This window comes from Mesoplodon mirus (genome assembly GCF_964341445.2).
Source record: "Mesoplodon mirus genome assembly, chromosome: 6".
Classification (NCBI taxonomy): Eukaryota; Metazoa; Chordata; class Mammalia; order Artiodactyla; family Ziphiidae; genus Mesoplodon; species Mesoplodon mirus.
Window position 1 is genome coordinate 59605033 of NC_138982.1, and position 17158 is coordinate 59622190.

The following is a 17158-nucleotide window of genomic DNA, read 5'->3' on the forward strand; positions in this document are numbered from 1 at the left end:
GGCTCTGGTGTCAGACAAAATGAGCTTTCTTTCTTTCTTTTTTTTGGGGGGGGGGCACAGCATGTGGGAACTTAGTTCCCCCACCAGGGATTGAACCCGTTCCCGTTGCTTGGGAGTGCAGAGTCTTAAACGCTGGACCACCAGGAAAGTCCCAAGATGAGCTTTTGAAGCCCAGTTAGTTTTATGACTTTATTCATTCATACATTCACTCATTTATTCAACAAATATTTATTGAGCATTTAAACACCGTTCTAGGTGCTGGGAAAATAACAACACAGCAGATAAAACCTCTTGTCTTTATGGAGCTAGGGATAGACATAATAGGTAAACTAGTACATAATATGTCAGATGGTGGTAAGTTCTATAGAGAAAAATAAAGCAAGGAAGGGGAATGGGATGAGGGAATTTGCTCTTTTAATTAGGGTGGTAAGGGAAAGCATTACTAATAAAAATGGCATTTGAAGGAGGGTGAGGGAGGCAAACATGCTTAAGGAACAGAAAGGAGGGTAGTGTGGCTGGAGTGGAATGAGAGAGTGGGAGTATGTTTAGAGATGACTTTAGAGAGGTAATTGTAATCTAATCACGAGGAGATTATTAAACCCTTGGGTTTTACTCTGCATGAGTTGGGAAGCTACTGGAAAGCTGTTTTAGTAGGGATGTGACATGATCTCACACAGGGTTTAACTTAGCTACAATGTAGAGAGTAAGTTCTAGGGGGCAGTTATAGAAGCAGGGAGACCAGTTAAGTGGTTCCTGTAATAATCCAAGAGAGAGATACTGGGGGCTTGGACCCTGATGGTGACAGTAGATGTGGTAAAAAGTAGTTAGCCAGATTCTGAATTTTTTTTTCTCCAGTATTTTATTATAGAAATTTGGATGTTTTGGGACTTCCCTGGCAGTCCAGTGGTTAAGACTCTGCGCTCCCAATGCAGGGGGCATGGGTTCAATCGCTGGTTGGGAAACTAAGATTCCCACGTGCCTCACGGTGTGGCCAAAAGAAGAAATTTGGATGTTGTGAAAATAGACCTAACAGTATGTGCTGAGGGATTGAATAAAAGATGTGAGGAAAGGTAGAGTCACCGATAACTGTAGTATTTTGGCCGGAACACCTGGAAGAATCTGCTAAAGCAGGTGTTGGAGAAGAAAATCAGGAGTTTGGTTTTCAACACGATGTATGTTAGACACCCACCTATATAGATGCTGAGTAGACATTGGATATATGAGTTTGGAGTTCTGGTGATTAGTGATGTCTTGTGCATCTCATTGACAATTCAAGTCAGAAGAGTACATGGTGACTTTACTACCAATTGTAGAATATTATGAGAGAAAGTTTGGTAGAAAGGAGGACATAAGGGACCTGGCTTCTGGTCTTAGTTCTGTGACTGACTGGTGGTGTGACTTAGGGCAAGTCATTTAACCTCCTTACACCCCAGTTTTCTTTTATGTAAAATTAAGTTGTCTAATTAGATGGTTTTTAGTCTTTTCATCCATGTGTTCCTGGGTCTAGATCAAGGAGAAGTTTCAATAGATGGTGCTATGCACTAAATTGCATCCCTCCCAAATTCGTATGTTGAAGCCTTAAACCCTCATGTGACTATATTAGGAACAGGGCCTTTAAGGAGGTGGTTAAGGTTAAAAGAGGTCCTAAGTGTGGAGCTCTGATCCAGTAGACCTGGTGACTTTATCAGAGGAGAGACACCAGAGATCTCCTTCTGTCTGCTGAGAGGTAAGAGGGTGGCCATCTGCAAGCCAGCAGAGAGCTTGCACCAGAAACTGAATTGGCTGGCACCTTGGTCCTGGACTTCCTAGCCTCTAGAACTGTGGGAGATAAATTTCTGTTATTTGAGCTACCCAGTCTGTGGCACCTTGTTATGGCAGCCTGAGCAGACTAAGATAGATAGGGCTCTGAGCCTTACCTTAAACTTTATTTATTTATTTAAAAAATTTTTTATTATTGGCTGCATTGGGTCTTCGTTGCTGCATTTGGGCTTTCTCTAGTTGCGGCAAGTGGGGGCTACTCTTCTTTGCGGTGCTCGGGCTTCTCATTGCGGTGGCTTCTCTTGTTGTGGAGCATGGGCTCTAGGCGCGGGGGCTTCAGTAGTTGTGGTGCATGGGCTTAGCTGCTCCGCAGCATGTGGCATCCTCCCAAACCAGGGACGGAACCCGTGTCCCCTGCATTGGCAGGTGGATTCTTAACCACTGCGCCACCAGGGAAGCCCAATTACCTTAAACTTTAGACAGAACAGTTCTGTGATCTCTTTGCATCTGGGAGTTCTGAATAAGACGGTATGTGAAGAAAGGGTTCTATTAAAAAAAAAAATTTGAGAACCAGTGGTTTAGATGTTAATCTGAGACTCTCTCAGGGACTTAGCCTGTCACATGGTAGGTGTGTAATAAATATTTGTTGAAAGATGAAGTTTAATTATAATCATCAACTAGAATATGTAATAAATACATCGTATTAATTTTTAATTCTTGGTTATCTTGGTACCACAAGTGGTTTATCTTCAGTGCAAAGAATCATTTTAGGATATTTTCTGATTGCCTGAAATTACATTATAGAAGAGAGCCTAAGTCCTGACCTCAGTGATGAGATTCTTTTGTTGTTAGTTATGAGCCAGGCAGCCAGTTAATCAGGTTTACCTATTGTCCCACACTGTGCTAGTTGCCCTGGGGTACACCTGAGTCAAAGTCCCTTCCCTCAGAGACGGTAATAGACATTTGAAGAACTGTGCCTAGACATATCAAACAGTAACCAACATAACAGTATATAATCAAGTGATAAATTCCATGGGAGTGAACAGAAAAGAGATCTTTGGAGATTGGAGTAGTTGAAGAAGGCTTTTTGTACGGGACTTAAGCTGAGCTTTAAAAAATACGTGGAGTTTGCAGAGAAGAGGACTCATCCTGAGCTCATGTTCCTGAAATAGCAGAGCTTAGTTTCAGGGATTCATTCCTGAATGGGATTCTGTGCTGGTCTCCCACACTCCTGAGGATAATCTGTGCCAATATTTCCTTATTGAATGCCTGCTTGGTGCCAGGCGTGGTGTTAGGTGTCAAGAATCCAAAGTGAACAGAGGTCTTAGAGTACAGTGGATATAGTCTACAGACATGTAAATAGTCAAAGGACACTGTGATAGGAGTTTTGTCTTACTGGAGTTATCTTCTAATAACTTGCTTGTAAAGGGTACATGGAAAATAAATTTGGAATCTTTGTAGGCCTAAAAATTCCCTCCCCATATCTTAATGATTATTTGTATGTAAATTCTATATTGAAAATGATTTTTCTTAGGAAACTTGAAACCATGGTTTTCAGTATTTTAGTATTACCAAAGAAAAGGCTGATTTTGTCTTATTATCACTAATTGGTACTTTTTCTCTTCAGTCTTTAGGTTTGCCTGTTTTCTTTAGCTTTTCTGGAGTTTCATGAGGCTCTCTAGATGTCATTGAGTTCAGACACTTTTTGGACTCTCTTAGTGTGAAACTTAGTGTTCATGTGTATGAAACTAAAAAAGTTTTAACAAAAATTTATTTCCTTCTATTTTTCTCTGTTCTCTTTTTCTGGAGCTCCTTAGTTGGATATTGGTCTTTCTGGATTGATCCTTTACTTCTGTTAGCTTTTTACTAGTTTTCTGTCTTTATCATTTTATTCTGTTGTGACATATTTCCTTACCCTTTTTTTTAACCCTTTCTTTTTACATTTAAAAGAAAATTTTAGTTCAGCCTTTGTATTTCCAATTTCTAAGAGAATTTTCTTATTCTTTTCCCTTGGAATCCTATTTCTCTGTTATGGCTGAAATATTTTAGATCTCTGTTGTGATACTTATCAGATTTTAAAACTTTTTTTTTCTGTTTCCTAAATAATTTATGTTCCTTAGAAATTATCTTGGTCTTTTTTTTCATGCTGCTGGTTTTTCTCTTATAAGAAAAAGAAGTTTTCCCTTAAAATGCTTGGTTTTCTGCTTATATTTAAGAGTAAATGATTATATAAATTAATCAACATGGGTTCCTTCCACTACTTTGAAGATAGGTTTTTCCCTAGCAGACCTCTTTTCTTAGTGGAAAGGCCGATTAAGATTTCTGTACTTGCATGTGGGAATAGCAGTGGTGATGACAGTGGTAAGGATATATCTTTGGCAGGTTTAGAATTGAAGGTGTGCAGGTTAGAAGCTGGCTGTTAGGCTGGTGAGCCAGCAGTTTTGGAATAAGGAGGGTTTTACTTCAAGGTACCAGTACCCACTCTAGAAGCCTAGCTTTTCCGTGGCAGTTTTTAGACTTTTAAAGAGAAGTGTCCTTTCTTCCTAGGTCTCGATACCTGTTCTCTGTGGGAGAGGGGTGGGGTTATGACTGGTGAGTCTGTTTTCTAGACAGACCTGTAGATAATCCTTCAATTTTTAGCCCCACTTCTTACTTCTGCTTTCATACCTCTAAATTCTGAGTCTAACTAAATCCACTCTGGTCTGTTTATTCCTGTATTCTGGACTACAGAGAGCTTCCTTCTCTCTGTTTTCTCTTTCAGTATGATCTCATCTTTAGGTCTTACAGAAATGCAGATGGTACCCTTATCTCTCTCTCTTTGCTGTATGTGTGTTTTCTTTTTGTTTAATGTTGTTCTTTTAATCCCCCAGGTTTTTTTTGAAAAAACATTTAAACCCACTGAAAAATGGAAAGAGTAAGCATTGACCCTTGTGTACCCTTCATGTAGCTATCTATAACAATTGTTAAGTTCCTCTCTATTTACACTGATTTTCTGACCTTTAATTTTTATAAGTTGAAGGCATCATGACACTTCAGTCCCAAGTGCTTAGCATGTGTTATCCAAGAGGGAGATTGTCTTGTATCACCACAGTACCATGTCACACCTAAGAAATTTAATATCAGCACAATATCTAATATGTGTCCCATATTTGGATTCCCTCAGTAGTCTCCAAAATACCTTTTCCCAGGATTTAATTAAGGATCACACATGCATGTGGATGTCCTATTTTCCTTTAATATAAAAAGATCTCCTCCCCCCCCACTTTTTTTTTTTTTTTTTTTTTTGGTACACAGGCCTCTCACTGTTGTGGCCTCTCACGTTGAGGAGCACAGGCTCCAGATGCGCAGGCTCAGCGGCCATGGCTCACGGGCCCAGCCGCTCCGCGGCATGTGGGATCCTCCCAGACCGGGGCACGAACCCGTGTCCCCTGCATCGGCAGGCGGACTCTTAACCACTGCGCCACCAGGGAAGCCCCCCCCCCCTTTTTTTAAAGAGCTCAGGTCACTTATCTTATGGAATGTCCCACAGTCTAAATTTGTATGTTTGTTTCCCCCAGTCTTTTTTTTTTTTTTAACATCTTTATTGGAGTATAATTGCTTTTCCCCCAGTCTTTTTTGTTATTGTATTAACTGCTATTTCAGTGGGTTTTAGTAGGAGGGAGAAGCAAATGGGTGTGCTCAGACCATTATCTTCAGTATTTATTGTTTTATAAACATGATTTTTAATGGCTACATAATATTCTACCTTTTTTAAAAAAAAGAATTTTCCTCTTGATGGCAGTTTTAATTTTTCCCTTTTTTTGCTATTATAAGTAAACCTGCATTGAATGTTATGTATCTTTATATCTAGTAATTCTCTTAAAAAAATTTCCTAAGAGTATACTCTTAGGAATATTAGGAATATTAGTATATTAGGTCAGTGAGATTGTTTTTAGATCAAGAACCTTATAAACGATCAGTTTTCTCTAAAAATGTCTAAATCATATCAACTACATATCAAATGAATTCATTATGAATTTATCTGGGGGAAAATTACTTGCTTAAAACCAAGGTACTTATCCTCTATTATTAATATTAGGAGCTATTTTAAGTTTTAAAACTCATTGTTTTCAAGGATTGTTAGAAACCTATTTCAAAGCTTAATAGCAGTTTAAAATAAAACTGTAGCCTGCGTATTTGTCCAGTCGTGAGCAGTTTTACTGCATTCTTATAAAATATTCCCATAGTACAGGTAAAGTAAAAAAGTGTTGTCGCCTTCAGCCTCCTTTCCCCTTCAGTCCTTCTGTTTTCTCAGATTGCTGGATATCCCTTCAGATCTTCACCTATGCACTTAGGACATATATAGTATAAAGAAATGTGTGCCTATGTGTTTAATACACAATTTTTTTAATACACTATAAACACGTAGGTATTCTGCATTTTGTTTTTACACTTAACAGTGTGTCTTCAGAGCTTTCTGTCTCACTCACTTGAGCTACTGTGCACAGTGTGGCTGCAGTTTGTCTTATATAACTATCTTTGTTGCTGGACAGTTATTTCCAATATTTTAATTGTTTCTGCATTGCAGCTTTTCTTTTTAGGGTGTCAAAATCTGAACACAATTGGGAGGTTGTGAAGTTGTTTTTTGTTTTGCTGTTGTTTTTACAGCTTGTATTGCAGAAGGTAGAAATAATGATTTTCTGTAATAAATAGGTAGGCATTTTATTTCATTTCATTGTTAAAAATATGTGGTCTCTTAAAAAGGATATCCCTTCATGGGTAGATATTATTATTTGAAATTTCTATATAATATTTAACACTTCTAGATATTTGGATTGCATAAATTCCCACTGATTAATGAGGCAAGAAAATTTATATGCTGCTTTAATGTGATAAAAACAAAACAATATACTGAAGTAAATATGAAAAAAGGAAAATATCATTTCCTCTCTGATTCTAAAGTTAATACCTACATAGAAAAGACAAAAACTTTGAAAAAGAAAATATAAATCATTCCCAAATTTTACCCCTAGTAGGCATTATTCACCTTCAGCATTTTGGTGACTGTTCTTCCAGGTGTGTGTGTGTATGTGTATATTTCTATATCAAATCTAATCAGATACAAATTTATGAGTATGCATTATTGTGTGTGTATACAGTGTAGACATCTTTCTCTCAACATGTTTTTCACATGTGTGGAATGTATATATACATACATCCAGATATTTGTATGTAATTGTATAAGTGGATTATATTCTACATGTTATTCTACATTTTTTTCACTCAGCAGTGGGTCATAAAGATATTTTCATGCCATTGAATACAGATATAATCAGCCTTTTAATGTCTGTGTACCACATCTCTCTGTAGATATACCTGATTGATTCTGATCAGTTACATGGTAGCAGTGGGTCTCAAATGGGCTTTGGTTTTAGGGAGTACTCTGGGCCAGAGACCCTGTGTAACCTCCTAGTGGGGGCACTAAGGAGTGGTTGAGAGTTAAGTGGCTTTTCTTGGCAGATGTAGTTTTCTTTGGTGACTCTTAGTGTCAGTAAGGAGAGAGCTTCCAGCAATAGGGCTAAAGGAGTAAGTTCCTTTATGGAGTGTGGGGCTTGAGGTGTGAGACCACAGGATTGGCCAAGGCTGTACAATGAAAGGGAATTACGCATGTTGAGATGGGATTGACAGAGAAGGTAATGGAAACAGTTGAGGGCATCTGGTTTAGGTCAAAGCAAAGCGGAAAATAAAGGAGAGACATATCAGTTGTGGAAAGGAAGGGACTTCTTGCAGGGTTGGCTACTGATAGCCTTGCCCTCATGGGTTTGGCACTCATTAGTAGACACTGTCTGAAATGGCACTTGCCATTTGGAACTTAAAAATAAACACGATATTTGTTCTTTGATCTCACAACGTAGACAAAGTGAAATGCAGGTGGCTAGGAGGCTACTATTTAGTTTTCTTACTTCCTTTTTAAGAAAACAAAGCATTCTATTTGTAATTTTTGTTCTACTTCCTTATTCCTTACAGAGCACTCTCAGGCACTTGGCTATCAGCCAGTCAGTTTTTAAAAAAACTTGTATGTTTTTGTTTAAAGAGTGTGTGGTCTATCCTTTACTAGAGTATCTTTCTTTCTTTCTTTCCTCCCCGCCCCTTTATTTTTAAGAACCACTGACTGGAAAAACTGCCAAGGCATTATTACTGTAGAGTGACATAAATTAACAAGCTCTCACGGTATAGGAAAGCACCCTGCATGCCAAAATATGAGTCAGAAAACCTGGTCCAATTTTACCCTGCTAAGTGATTTAATCTTTGGAGCAAGGCTTTATCCAAAATATCCGTTTGTGAAGTGGTGTAGAAAAAGAATATGTTTGGGGGTGCTTATTAATAATTTATTATATAGCACGTCAAAAGTAGAGTTGAACTAGTATCACCACACTATTTTCATTTTTACTCTGCTTTGTTAGGGGCTATACCAGAATTGTTTTCTCTTCTCGCTGTTATACACACACACACGCTCACTCTTTGTGATAGGCTTATATACTACATTTAAAGTATGAAGTATGCCTTAAAATAACATGGCATTCATTAAGTTAATAAATGTATTGAATGAAGGCACTCTCATAGATATTGGTTATATGAAGATAAATAACACATGGTCCCCACCCTTAAAGAAATTATTGTTTAGACGAGTGAGACAGAAGTATATGCTAGAAGTATATGGAAATTGGAGTGGAAGGAGATGATACTGCAGAGGTAGTTAGGGGAGTTTGAATGTTATCTAGAAGATTTTTAAATGGCTAATTAATATTTATTAATTAAAATTAGGGAAAGATTGTCTGGCAAGTCAGAGGAGACCATATTCCAAGCAGAGAGATCAGTTTGCAGCTGTTAAAGCAATGTAGCTGGAAGTGCTATGGGCTCAGAATCTCAAACTACGTGATTCAAAATCAAAATGAAATTGAGGAAGATAAGGGTGTAGAAACAGTAAGACATGTGTGTGAGTTATATGAGAGGGAGGAGTTAGGATGACTTCCAGATTTTCCAGATTAGTCTGTCTTGGGGGATTTTTAGAAGATGCCAGTGGCCATTTGAGGAGAAGCTGGTTTAAGAAGGAATAATAGGGCTTCACTGGTGGTGCAGTGGTTAAGAATCCGCCTGCCAATGCAGGGGACATGGGTTCGAGGCCTGGTCTGGGAAGATCCCTCATGCCGTGGAGCAACTAAGTCCGTGCACCACAACTGCTGAGCCTGTACTCTAGAGCCTGCATGCCACAACTACTGAGCCCGCGTGCCACAACTGATGAAGCCCACGTGCCTAGCCCATGCTCCGCAACAAGAGAAGCCATCTCATTGAGAAGCTGGTGCACCGCAACGAAGAGTAGCCCCCACTCGCTGCAACTAGAGAAAGCCTGTGTGCAGCAATGAAGACCCAACACAGCCAAAAATAAATACATAAAATAAAATAAAATAAAATGAAGAAATGATAATGAGTTTGGTGTTTGAACATGTTGAGTTTGAGTTGATAAGAGATATCCAGAAAGATGTGTTCTGTAAGTATTTGGACCTAGAGAGTAAGGGTTTGTCGTCAAGGATTGAGACTCTTCAGGATTGAATTGTTTGAAACTATGGAGTAGGTATGATAATCTAGGAATTGAAAAGGAAAAGTGTTGAGGACAAAGGAAGAACAGTTCGGGGGTGGGCTGGAAAGAAGAGCTGGTAAAGAAGATCGAGAGGGAATGGTCTAAAAAGAATCCACTGAATTTGTCAGAGGGAACTAGTGATTTTTGCTAATGGGATTTTAGTGGTGTGCTAGAATAAAAGCCAGATTGCAGAATAATTTTTTATATTTTATTAATTGTATTTATGCACTGAATTACAGATTTAAGTATTTTATTAAGAAATACTTAAAAGATACAGATAAATATAGAGAATTAGTTAATCAACTTGTGTACCCACTATGCAGTTTATTTAACTTTTTATTTTTAAATAATTATCGACTCAGGAAGTTACAAAAACGGTACAGAGAGGTCCTTCTGTATAGCCTTCACTCAGCCTCCTCCAGTCACTTGTTCAGTTTAACAAATGTCCTGGACTGGTACAAATGCTAATGGTCTGGGATAGATTATGGAACTGTGCAGGTAGTGTGAATATGGATTCTGTACCCCTATGTGGTGCAAGCCTGGAGTTTTGATTCTCGTAAGAGCCTCTCTCCTTCCACCTGGGGCAGGGCAGATAGCAACCTTTCTTGCTGCTTCTCAGGACGCCATGAGTGGAGCTTTTCCAGCTCCTTTTCACATGTTGAGGAGCCCTTTTGAGGATCTTGGCTCAAAACAGGTTTTACTTCTAGGTCCTCCCTGAAATAGGCTCAAAATCAGGTCTTCTATCTCTGTGGGCCAATATCTCCCTAGATTGCCTTGGTGTCAGCTGGAGCTTACATCTTTGTTTCTTCCTTTCCGGCACCTGGGAATTCCCCCTCCCTTCCCCTTTTTTGAGTTCAGTTATATCTTTTTATAATTTTTCATGTTGATCTTGCATTTCAGTGAGTGCATTTGGGCACATGGGTGTATTAGTTCAGTCTGCCTTGTTCCTTGAATCAGAAGTCTAATAAACTATTTCTTAATTTCTTATTTCTTAATTTTATTCTCTACATTGTCCATAAAAAGGATTTGAGGTTGGATTATGTTATTCTCGTTAAAAATATTATTTAGTTTTAAAATGGATAATACATGCATGTGGTAGTCTACATGTGTCCTTTTGTCCTGTTCCCACCCAGTTTGCCTTCACAGGTACAACCAGTTACCAGTCTCTTATATATCCTAGAGATAGACCATGCACTAGTTTATTCTTTAACAGCAGCTTTAGTGTTTATAGTTTAATCTTGTAACCAATATTCAGGAGTTTTCCATCTGTTTGACAAGTAACAATTCTATTTTCTTATTTTCTGAGAACTTTTGAAGGAGAATGTTATACTAGTTATATGTTACGTGTATGTTTATATACATGTGCATGGCTTATCTGTGTTTTAACTTTTGTTCATTTCAGAAATCCCTCGAAATGTGACAGAAAATGACAAAATAATGTAGACTGTTGATTCAAATGTTTTAAGTCACTACATGGAATATTAAAATAATGGAACAATAGCCCTAATTTTGGGGAGGTAGTAGAAATGATATTTTAAGATGTTGGAACCTTATGAAACACAATGAGGATATCCTTAAAAATTGTCCTAATTACTAACCAGTACATGCTATTGTTTGCATATGCGCAAATAATTGCCTACAGCAGTGATGGGTCTGTCAAAGATGAAGCCCTATCTTAGGTTCCTCAGCCACAATATATACCATTGATTGCCTAACTGCAGCTTGGTGAAATTCAGTGACATGGAAGCAAGAAATGGAAGCCTATGACCTGATATGTTTTCTTCCTTAGATCAACCTCTCTACTTCTCCTACACCTGCACAGTTAATAAGCCGTTCCCAGGCTTCCAGTTCTACCAGTGGCAGTATTACCCAACAGACTATGTTACTAGGGAGTACCTCCCCTACCCTAACGGCAAGCCAAGCTCAAATGTATCTCCGAGCTCAAATGGTAAGATATGAGCTACCAGATTTTTTCAGTGTTTAAAGACTTGAGAGAGATCAAAATGTTTCTTGATTTGATGCAATAGGAGGCATTTTTAATATTTAAGAAATGTTTAACAAAATTTTTGTGTATGTGCCTAGCTCTTATACATTTATGTCATGAAAAATTCTACCTTTAATTGGTAGGCCTTCTTGGTGTATCAAATAGTAATTAGCAACATTAGGGAGCTAACAGATTCTGTAACATAGGAGTGATTAATTTTTAATATCAAATTTCTTTGATTTCAAACCCTTTTTCATATTTTAACATCTCTGAAACTGAGATGCATTTTATAATTGATGGCATCTTACGGTTGTAGTTGGTGCTTGTAGTGATACATAAAATCACCGTATATCTTTGACATCTTAGATTTGATGAAATTGTTAGAAACATAAAAAAACTTGGTTGTTAACTATAAATTAGAATTTATATTGTGGGATCTTCTGAAATCTGGATTGGAGTTCGTGATAATTTACCAGATGAGTCTTAGCTTTGGTTATTCCCGTCTTAAAATCTGCAAGATGATTTGTGTTCCTATGCTCACTTTGATCTTTTGTTAATACAGGAATGTTAATTTGCTATTGTGTGTTTGAGTATCTACTGATTCCCTAATTTACTTGTTGAGCCTTCTTTAAGGAATGTAAAAATTGGTTGACATTTACTTTATTTGATGTCTTTACAGGTAGGTAGAGAAGAACTTTGTCCCTGATATGTATTTATTTATATTCTTTTTTATCCAGTGAACTGAGTATATATCTGGATCCCCAGTTCTCCACTAAAGTTGCACAGAAGGTTTCCATCATATTTCTAACAGGAAACAATGATATGACTCTCTTTTTATTTACAGACTATTCAATAGACATTACCATATTTCTGGGTTTTTTCCCCATGAGATCTTATTTAATCAATAATATACTTCAGAATTAGGGAGAACCATTTGAAATGGTTGCTACTGTACTGTTTTTGACCTCTAAAACTGGCAGTTTCATATGGTTCACGCTAGATAGAACATCTTTTTAGGTATAGGGCTTTTAGCTGTTTATACTGGAAATTACCTCCTTGTGAAAGTTATACCTGTTATTTAATTCACTTAAATTTAGTATGTAAAGAACTGAAGTTTAAATGATCCTTTAATTGGTAATTTTAATTTAAATAGAAATGGCTTTTGAGGAACTGTATAACTTGATGCAATTTTGAGATACAGTATTCACATGTTCTTTGAAACAACTGTCATAATTTACCAAATTGGATTGGATAATCTCTGAGTGGATTGTATTGCCTTTTTTAATGGCATTCTGTTTCAGTATTGAAAAAAAAGTATTTGAAAAGAGATGGTGATAATTAAATAAATCAAGTATGTCTTTCCTTCCTTTTTCTTTTTTTTTTTTTGATGTGAAGTTTTTTTGCAGGCGGCTTTGTTGTTGACTTTTAACATGTTGTGGCATTTACATTTAGAATGAATATTTCTTTACAAATAGTTTTAAAATCAAGAGCAACCTAGGTTTGTACTACACAGATCCTGTGTAGCTGAGTGAAATATTGTAACGTAGCATGTGGCATAGTTATCCTTTGGGGTAAAGAGGACTGAAAAGACTTTTTGGTGTTTCTTTTCATGTTTCTCACTGGAATTTAGTTTGCATTCGAGAGCAGTGACTATGGTTGCCTATTCTAACTTCCATTTTAGGAATCCTGCCACAATAGTTTTGAGCTGGGAAAAGTTTAATAGCTTATTTGGGGAAAAATTTGGTATGAGGATTTCATATTGCCAAAATACATTTTCTTTTTTGAGCACTGATTTATTTCCTACTCATCAGAATCATGAGCTGTTTCGAAAATGTTTCTGGTTTTTTTTTTTTCCTTTTGAGTTCTCTATTATCAAGAAGTTCTCCTTGTCATGTAAGACCTTTTGCTTAGGAGACAATCCTAAACTGCATTGTCTTTCTGTCACAAATTTCAGTCTCTCTTGCCTGCTATACATTGTGTGTGGGACATGTTCTTTTGTCTTAGGGTATTTTTTTGGTTTTTCTGTCTGTACAGCTGATTTTCACACCCGCTACCACTGTGGCTGCTGTACAGTCTGACATTCCTGTTGTCTCGTCGTCATCGTCATCTTCCTGTCAGTCTGCAGCTACTCAGGTGAGCTTGTCTAGCTTCATAATGTGGTACTTAAGGTCTGGGTCTTCAGGTTAAAGGTAAACATACATTTGTGTTTAAGTTACTGATGGTTTCAGTGCTCTTTGTCACACATTTCAGATCAACATTTAATCCAGTGAGAACTTCAAGAAAATTTTTTGGTTTTATAGAAATTATAATGCCATTAAACAGGGATATTGAGGTTATTTGACATTAGTGAAAGTTAATACGTTTTGCTATGACATTGTATGTTTAGTTTTATTGTAAAGCAGATTTATTATGTGAGATGTATTCTTTTCTTTAGATTCCTTTGTAAGCAGTTAGGTAATAACCGCATCAAGATGGCTTTTAAATTTAAAAATGAGCTGGGTAAACTTTAAACTTAAAAAATTGAGCAGAATGTTACTCAGTTTTTTGTTTATATTTTGTTTGGTACTATGGAAAAAATGAACTTTAACTTTCTCCTTACACCATTCACAAAAATAAACCAGAAGTAATGTAGACCTAAAGACAAAAGACAAAACTATAAAATCTCTAGAAGAAAACATAGGGGATATCTCTGTAACTCCAGGGTAGGCAAAGCTTTCTGAGATAGGACACAAAAAGCATTAACTGTAAAAGAAAATAATGATAAATTGGACTTTATCAAAATTTAAAAACTGTTCTTCAAAAGACATTGCTACAAAAACAAAGAGGCAAAGCCACAGACTGAGGGAAAATGTTCACAATACATATATCTGACAAAGGACTTGTATTCAGAATATATAAAGTGGGTTTACAACTCAGTAATAAGATCATGAACAGTTCAGTTAAAAATGGGCAGAAGATTTGAACACTTCACAAAAGATGCGCGAAAGGCCAATAAGCACATGAAAAAATGCTCAACATGATTAATCTTCCTAGAAATATAAATCAGAACCACAGTGAATATCACTACACACTCACTAGAATGTCTGAAATGAAGGAGACTGAAAATGCCACATGTTGGCGAGAATGTGGAGGAACCATACTATCATATGTTGCTGGTGAAAGTGTAAAAGAGTACAACCACTTTGAAAAACAGTTTTCTTATAAAGTTAAACATATGCTTAACATGTTACCCAGCAATTCCACTTCTAGATGTTTACCCAGAGAGATTTGAAAACATATATCCACATGAAGATGTTTAAATGAATGTCATAGCAGCTCTATTCAGAATAGCCCCAAACTGGAAGTAACCACTGTCTTTCAACTGGTGAATGATTTGAAAACATATATCCACATGAAGATGTTTAAATGAATGTTCGTAGCAGCTCTATTCAGAATAGCCCCAAACTGGAAGTAACCACTGTCTTTCAACTGGTGAATGGATAAACATATTGTGGAATATTACTCAGAAATAAAAAGGAACAAACTACTGGTACATCTCAGAAACATTATAATCAGTAAATAATGCCAGACATCACAGAGTGCAATACTCTGCGACTCTATTTATATGAAATTTCTGAACAGGCAGAACTAATCTATAGTGAAAAAAAATGGATTTGTGCTACCTGGGGCAGAAGGTGGGAGAGATTGACTGGGAAGGGACATGAGTGATGGAAATGTTCTATATCTTGATTGGGGTGGTGGTAACATGGTATATACATAATGTCAAAACTTATTGAACTGGTTCATTCATTTTATTTTATGTAAGTCACACCTCAGTAAAGTTAATAAAAATGAATGAAATTGAGTAAATTTTAAATTAAAACAGTTGAGTAGACTTTTACATTGTATGATACCATTTTGATATTTTTCCATAGATAATGTTTTGGATTGCATATGGCAGAAATTGATATATCTCAAGGTCATCCTTGGCTTCAAATTTTTAATTTAGTCTCAATCATCTGGTAAAAAGTAAAAAATGAGATAGCAATAATATTCTTTGGTATTTTTCATAGAATCTCTATTTTATTTAATAACAAAGTCCAATTTTCATATATCAGCATATAAAGATGGTGATCAGTTAAACTCCGGTTTCTCATAATGTGCTCTGTGACCCTCTATAGTTCCTTAACTTATTTGGACTTCAGTTTCCATATTTACAAAATGAGACCTTTGTTAACTTTAAGGTTTTTTCAGCTCTAAACTTTAAATGTCTCTTTGTGGAATGAATTTGTTGAAGTAATTATCTTCCTGTTTGTTTTGTTTTGTTTTGTTTTGGTTTCATTTGGTTTGGTTTTATAAAACCTGTCAACTTCCAGAATGGTAAAGTGGCATGGAGCTAGGCATGTGGTTGCCATTGAAATTACATGCATGAAGTCCTGCACGGGCTTAAGTTCAACTCCCGCTGCAGTCATTTATTGGTTGTATGACTTTAGATAAGTTACCAAACATCTCTAATAGTCATACATACTTGCAGGGTAAGTTGAAGAGTGAGTAATATATGTTTAGTGTCTAGAATATTGTAGGTAGTCATTAGTACTTTTTCTGCAAAGGGGAGAATAGGAAGACCTGGGTTTATATTCTGACTTCAGCAACAGTTACTTTGTCACTTGCCAGCTGATTGATTTTGGATAGGTCATAGTATAGCATGGTGTTTATAAGTTTGGACTCTGGAGCCAGATTCTCTGGATTCAAATACGTGTTCTACCACCTTCTCAATGTATATCCTTAAACCTCAGTTTCAACAATATAAAATAAAATAAATGTAATGCTTCGTAGGGTTGTAATGAGGATTAAATAGGTTAATAAAAACAGAACAGTGTCTGTTACGTAGTTAGCACTCACTAAATGTTAGCTGTTGTTATTCCTTATGCTAAGCCTCAGTTTCTTCACTGTGAACTGGAATTAATAGCTCAGAGTTGTTATAAGGAATAAATGAGACAGTAATCATAAATAAAGCACTCAGCATAGTGCCTGGCACATAAGATATCACATGCTACTAATTACTGTTTTTGTTATGCACTGTCTAAAGATGAGTCATGAATTTGGTTCTTAGCTTTCACGTAGCTAACAGTGAAGAGAGAAACTCAACCATTTAAAGGATTTGCAGTTTCCAAGGTAAAATAAACCAGTTATTAGGAAAATACAACTAACAAACTCTCTAGAGCACAGTCTGTTTTGTGGGTTCTCATAGTCAAAGTAATTTATAGAATTAGCTCTTTGGCGTCCAGTTTGATGTGTATAGGTATGTGGCTCTCTAATAATCTGACTCAATTCAAGGATAGACTGAGGAACTAGAGGGGTGGATTGACCTTTAGGAACTTCTCTACTAATGTTTTTCTTTGCTGTGCTTTAGAAGTGGCAGTGAATGAGGCTGACAGTGGTAGGTGATGCTAATATTTTGAATATTCCAGTGGTAACTTTCCTCAAGTTCAGGGCTGTTAGTTTTGAAAAATTTGTGCTCCACTTTGTTAATTTTTAAACATATATTTGCAGTTTTTAAAATATTTAATTTGTTTGTAATTGAGAAATACCAAATCTGAAGTTTTATTTTAATACTCTTTAACTGACAAAAGTCAGTATAACAGTTAATTTTTCCTCAGTATTAAAATTTATAGCATACTGTAAAAAAATGAGAAATTTGGAATATCTTACCCGTACCATTTTAAATGCTCCATCTCTTCTCCTTATCATGAAAAAAAAAATGTGACTTTCAGAAAGATATCATAAGACTAAAAGTATGTTATAGAAAAGTAAGAAAT

The 17158-nt window shown here is 36.4% G+C and overlaps 1 protein-coding gene across 4 annotated transcripts in view; it reads left to right on the plus strand.

The window, feature by feature from the left end:
• PHC3 (polyhomeotic homolog 3) overlaps positions 1–17158 on the plus strand; it is an 81030-nt gene that overhangs the window by 13835 nt on the left and 50037 nt on the right. For 3 of the 4 annotated variants that reach the window (XM_082624224.1, XM_082624225.1, XM_082624227.1), the window contains exons 5-6: positions 11166–11324; positions 13395–13493. In XM_082624224.1, the coding sequence (XP_082480350.1) occupies positions 11166–11324; positions 13395–13493 (258 nt within the window). The remainder of the gene's footprint in view (positions 1–11165; positions 11325–13394; positions 13494–17158) is intronic. The other variant, XM_082624226.1, reaches the window with a different exon arrangement.